Here is a 6153-nt window from a genome sequence, read left to right on the forward strand (position 1 = left end):
GGGGGGGAGAAAACTTTTCACTGCCTATAAGGTGAGAAATTCTGAAAGAGACTGATGAATCCAAATATTTGTTTTTGGTAGCTGTCAGCTGGATTCCAGCAGATATTTGTTGTTAAATCCCAAACATATGCCTGTGCAAGCTCAGCATCCTCTTGGGAGATGTGGTTTTCACAGGCTGCCATTTGGACCGAGTTCAACAGCATCCATATTTCCATGATAAACACAACAAGATGACACAGAGATTTAGACTAATGTCACTTGTATTTGGAGAATCAGAGTAGATAAGTACTGCTTGAGATTCTAAACAGCTTTGGAAAAAGCCAGAGTTAAAATTACAACAACATAGGAGCATGGCTTATGGCATATCAACTGCTCTACGTTAATCACTTTTGCACACAACAACGCTAAGATAACTACTGAATACTTTGCATTTCATGTTGGACAAGAGGCTATGCACAAGCTGTTGAGTTGGAGTAATCTAAAAGCTGTAAACTTACACTCAGCTTCCCCTTGCAGTAATTTGATAAAATGCTGGATAGTGGGGTGCCCATGGAGACCCTTATCAGATGTTGTCATACTGTGTTGTTACCACAGTGTGGCTGAAACTGAAGAAAATTTATGAATTATGTTGCAGGCTATCATGAAAAATAAGCATCATCAATCACACTGGTATAGAGAAAATGGGCTTAGCCTTAATCCACAACTTTAAGGTATCAGATCTACTTTGGAAAGATCTGATTTAGTAAAACTGGCCATGAACCACTTATTGCCAAAAGATGCTTACAAATTAGCATCCTCACCCTTAAGGATGCAGGGATTACTTTTTCCAGGTACAAATATACCTCTTGTAAACAGACGTGAACATCATCTAGCTCTGAATCAAAATCAGTAAACTCCTAAAGTGAGTAAGTATCTCAAGACATTGGCTGTGGGGTCTCCAGGAGTCTGCCCCTGAAAGAAATAACATCACTTTTGCTCTTCTTTTTCACTGAAACCAGTGGTGAAGTTTTACAGATCTATCATCACTGTGACAGTCATACAGTACATTTTCAAATGGAAAAATTACTCCTTTAATGTTGTCAGTCTTTCTGAACAGTTTCTGTCAGCTTTCATCTTTGCTTAAAAATATACACAGTAATTTCAACTTCAGAGATAAAAATTAAACAACACTGTGAAACCACAGAAAACAGTTATGCTACAAAATAGAAATCAGTAAAAATACTTCCTGGGTATCAGAAATATCAGGTGAAAAAAGAACATCAGACATGCTCAGTAGAAATAATGACATGGTAAAATACATTGTAAGATGTAATAATTTCATTCAAACTCCTGATAACATTTATCACCATTCAAGAGAGACGGCAGCTTCCAGCTATGGTGACATCAGGACAACAATACTTTTCTATAGGTACCAATCCACTGGCAACACAGAGGAAGTCAGCTGGATTACACCTTCAGAGTGAAAAGAACCTTTCAGAAACAAACACTGGAATGGGAGGTGGCAAAGCCAGACGCAGATCACATGAAATAAGGAGCAACAAAGTGTTATTTAAGAAAGTGAGAAAAAGACTAGTTACAAAGATGCAAAGGGACCAGGAAAACTATCAGGAGGAAAAGACATTATGCTTTCCAAAAACTGCCTCAAGCCTCCTTACCTTTTACCTAAAAGCAGAGAAAGCTCTGACGAACAGACAGGCAGTCCTTTGAAAGAGCAGACTTCAGCCAGTCTTTTTTTTCAGGCAATGTGTCCTACTGTAAAGCAGAACTGAAGGCAGGATTGCCTCCTCATCTACCATGAGGACTGAGCCCTCAAATAACACCGGGAGGGCTATTAGGTGTTGCAAATCCCACTGAAGGTCCAGTTCCCATAAGGTGTGCTGAAGACCACCTCTCACACAAACACAGGCGTACTCCATGTAGAAGCTGTTATTTCCTGTTAAGCTTCAAGAAAGAACAGAGGAACAAGGATATGACTTATTTTTCCACAGAAATGTCTGGATTTAGCAAGCAGAGCAGCAGGATCAATGGGATCAAGGCAGCAGAAGAACAGAAAATACTTCCTCCTCTGCTGTGTTGCCCCGTTCTCCTTCCATGATGCCACCCCTCACAGATTTTTTCTGAAAGTCACTGGACAGAGACTTCAGTACCAGCTGGTAACCCTTCCCTTCCTTCCCCATTCTTATAATGGGAACAAGCCTCTTCTCCTGTAGAGCTCTGCCATTACTTTGTAATGTTCTTACGGTCTTTGGGCAAGGAAACTTTTAAACARAAAGCAGGTCAAAGTAAAGATGAATTTAAGTAATTTTCTTGAAGGCTATATTTAAACAATGTCAAATCTATAATATTCAAAATAAAAAATTATCTAGATAAAAAATAAGGAATTGAAATTTGGTAGCCAAGTTTACCTTAATCCTGCCCACAGAATGATTTCCCAAGAAAAATAATACAGATGAATGACGTTATCTATCTGTAACAAATTCAGTTCACTGCTGGCCACAGGAACTCCTAGTCATATACCAACTGAAGGAGGGGAAAAAAGGGAGCTTACAGATTTCTGTTAACTCCTTGCACTTCAATAGCCACTAAATAATAACAGAAATCTGGTGAAGCTGAGAATCTTACAGTAGTAGATCCTATGATCCCACTTGTCCAGGAATTTAAGTTTAGTGGTGCAGAGTTTTTCTAGAAGACTGGATGAAGTCTTCCCATTCCACCTCAGCAATTCTTTAACTAGCTAGTTTAGCACACTGGTTATCAAACTTCTGCCAACAGACAGGGATCCCTACAAATGCAGAGTTCAGGTAACATGGCAATATTAGTTAGGATCATCATTTCAAGTATCTGGACCTAACCTTGAACTTGTTGTATCTCTAATATATATGCTTGTATTCTTCAAAGGCCATATGCACTTATGATATTAAAGCATACCTACAGCCTTAAGAGTTAACCTTAAAGCTTTTAGTTTGGAAACACTAAAGGCCCTCAGATATGTGTCAAATGAAAGTCAGTCTGTATAATAAAACTGAATGATGAAATAAAAAAGGCATACACTGAGAAGAAATGTAAGACAACCAAACACATAAGCTATCCATTAAGCTGTCCTTTCCATTCTGGAGCCCTTCCAGTTAACTAGCTAAGAAATTATTAGGAAGACTGATGATTCAATTCCTTCCTCCATGGAAGGCTTCATATCCCTTCAGATGCAGTTGTACCATGTACATACACATACACCTATCCCAAACGATGGGCTTTCATTTAGCTCTCTTACAGACTCAGCAGCTTGGCGCTATTTCTATTGCAAAATCAGAAATCCCAGATCTATGTCTGAATGAGCCAGCTGAGTACAAGAGAAACCTAACTAGATTGAATAGATGTTACTCTCTAGCTAGTGTCCAGACATGCTCTGTTTTTGCAAGGGTTGGCTCTACAAAATAATTGGCAGAGTAAAGCTTCAACTTATGGAAGGGCTTTCTGTCTTTGGCTGTTTCAGGAATTTCCTCTTCAAAATTTGCTCTGCCAGTTTCCGCTCTCCCTGAGGAGATGTTCCAATCTCCTTAACATCCCTGAGGAATTAATGAGCCACACTGTTTCAGCAGCTATCTGCACATTTTAAAACTCAGCTAAAAATAATTACTCAGAAGCACTCATGTTCTGTTGAGCAGCCCAAATCTTCAGTTTGACTGCAATTTTCACATTTCACTGTAATATTTTTTTCTTTTTGATAAGCTGTATTGCCTCCTTTCTCCCTCTGAGCATCCCAGCAGCCACTGCTCTCAGGCAAAATGCTGTTCTCAGAACTCAGCCCTGGAACAAAGGGCTTAATGAGTTGCACCAGGTAGATGATTCTTGCCCTGCGAAGTCCCAGTGCTAGCCAGATATAAATGCAGCCTAGTAAACTTAAAGTAGACCTGTCTCAGCTTGCTATGTTCCCAGCAATACATGTTTGCTGAAGGAGAACACTATGTTAATGAAGTGTAGACAGAACAGGTAAATCACAGATAACAGCAAAAAGCAGTTTTAAACCATGTACCTAAAGTGAAGTCTCTAAATCACCATGCAATAAAGAGGAGGCCAGATATAGATTCATTGGCATGCAAAAACACACTGGGGGAAGGGAAACATAAAATATGGGTTGATGTCAGACTTGTAGCTGGACTTCAGTTTAGCAGCTGAAACTGGGAAGAAAAGAGAATCAGATTCTTTAAAGGCTTCTTTTAATATCAAACATCAAAACAGCTGTAAGGGACTAAACAACATAAAAATGAAATCAGGAGATGGGGCGAAAGGAATTAAACTTCCCACACAAAAAGCAAACCATGCTTCCTGGATGTATCCTCTGCTTCTTCCTTAAGCTAGCATGCTCATCTTTCCCAGCCTGCAGCATTCATGGGACCTGAAGTCCCCGAGAACCAGTTTCAGAAACAGAAGGAACTTCAGGCAATGTAGTTCTTCTAGGAAGTTTCCTTGAGCTAATGAAACAGATCCCTTCTTGAAACAGGGTATTGTCCTCCCAGGAACAAACCCAGGCAGTTCTGGTTTGTAAGTTACAGCCAACTCATTCTGAAGACACCTCACAAACTAGAATTCTAGCTCTTAGTTTGGAAAACACAACTATAATATTTGTTTGTTTGCATGTTTTGTACCATTGAAGTATATTTGCCCTTTAAAAATAGCATCTCGCAGGCTTGTGGATTTTTTATAGCATTTTCCTTCAGTTAGTTTTTAATTACCCCAAGTTTTACTTTGGCATTAGTTTTGCATCAATGACTGCAGTGGGATGATTTAAAAAAAACACTTGAATATTTAAAATAAAACAAGTAAAAACAAAGCCACATTTTCCTGGATGTTTCCAGAGTTTTGCAGTGAATGTTTTTTTTAAATGTAGCTGCGAGTTTCTTGTTGGAGAGGTCAACAGTTTTTAAAAGTTAGTATATACTTCTTTTTCACTGTTTCTTTGGTACGTTTATAATGTGGCTTGATCCCTAGACATGAAAAGCTGTGTTTGCCAGATCTAAATAGCCCTGTAGTTACATTTTTAATTTCACTTTTTCTTTTTTAAATTCCACTTTATCTTTTTCTTCAACTCAGGAAGAAAGGAGGCCAGTGCTTTGCAAGAGTAGGTATACTTACACATGTTTCTCGCTGAATGCACTGTAAGGCTCTCTTAGCAGGAACAAGGAACTCAATTAGGCATCTGAGGCCATCTCCTTGATACAGCTTTTCCGCTATGCTGAAGAGCTGCCAGAGGACAGTGGCAGCTGTGGCCTCAAAAGGTGGGTACAACGCAGAGAGTGTGTTCTGAATGTAAGCGTCAAGGGATTTAGAGTCCTGTAATAAAAGCATTAAAACAGTCACTGGAGAATTTTCTCAGAAAATTGAAAGTCAGAATTCTCCACGCACTATTCCACCTTATTTTTATATACTGCATACACTCACAACCCATGAGGAGTTTCTCTTGTCCAAGTTGCACAGTAGCTTGTAACAGAAGTGTTCTGGTTAACTTTTATGTAACTGTCCAAACTGCTGTGTTTTAATACGTTGTGCAATTCTGTCAAAACTGTAATGCAGCTCACTACTGCTTAAGCCATTTTCATGCAATTGGAATTATTTATTCATATTATGAAATGCTAAAATATTAAGCTTTTATTAAACAATTGTTTTCCTGTACATTCTGTTGCCTCACCTGAATTTACGTGCTGCAAAATCATTCCCCACACGTTTTCACAGCATGCACAGTAAATAGTACTCACAGATTCTGAAGAGACTCCAGTAAACACTTTCCCTTCTAAGCTATTCTATGCTAACAACCTGAATTTCTACTTTCTCCAAAACCTACTTGTATCACCTTGAAGTTTCTCATTCTTGGTTTCAACAGTGTAAAACGATGTCATTTTTCTTTTATGGTTGCAGTCATTTTGAATTTCAAAAATATCCAGAAGAGAGATTTATTGATGCATGAATCTGCGGCATGATCTTTTTTTCTTCCTGAAGAAGAGTCCTAACTACCATTTCGTAATTTCAGCAGCCAAAGCCCAATAACCATTCTTGCTGCATAAAGTTACACTAGCACTGTGGTGGAAATAGGATGGGAAAGAAAATAGTAGAATTCAGTCTTAAGTCATATTGAAAAAATGGTGTATGACGAGAGCTGCA

At 38.7% G+C, this 6153-nt stretch overlaps 1 protein-coding gene across 1 annotated transcript in view; it reads right to left on the minus strand.

The window, feature by feature from the left end:
* PLEKHG4B (pleckstrin homology and RhoGEF domain containing G4B) overlaps positions 1-5860 on the minus strand; it is a 45001-nt gene extending 39141 nt beyond the window's left edge. The window contains exons 1-2 of the mRNA XM_026081385.1: positions 5837-5860; positions 5131-5328 (exon numbers count right to left, since the gene is read on the minus strand). Coding sequence (XP_025937170.1) covers positions 5131-5328; positions 5837-5860 — 222 coding nt within the window. The remainder of the gene's footprint in view (positions 1-5130; positions 5329-5836) is intronic.
* Between the last annotated feature and the right edge of the window lie 293 nt (positions 5861-6153).

Source organism: Apteryx rowi, unplaced genomic scaffold (assembly GCF_003343035.1).
Source record: "Apteryx rowi isolate R43461 unplaced genomic scaffold, aptRow1 scaffold_549, whole genome shotgun sequence".
Lineage (NCBI taxonomy): Eukaryota > Metazoa > Chordata > Aves > Apterygiformes > Apterygidae > Apteryx > Apteryx rowi.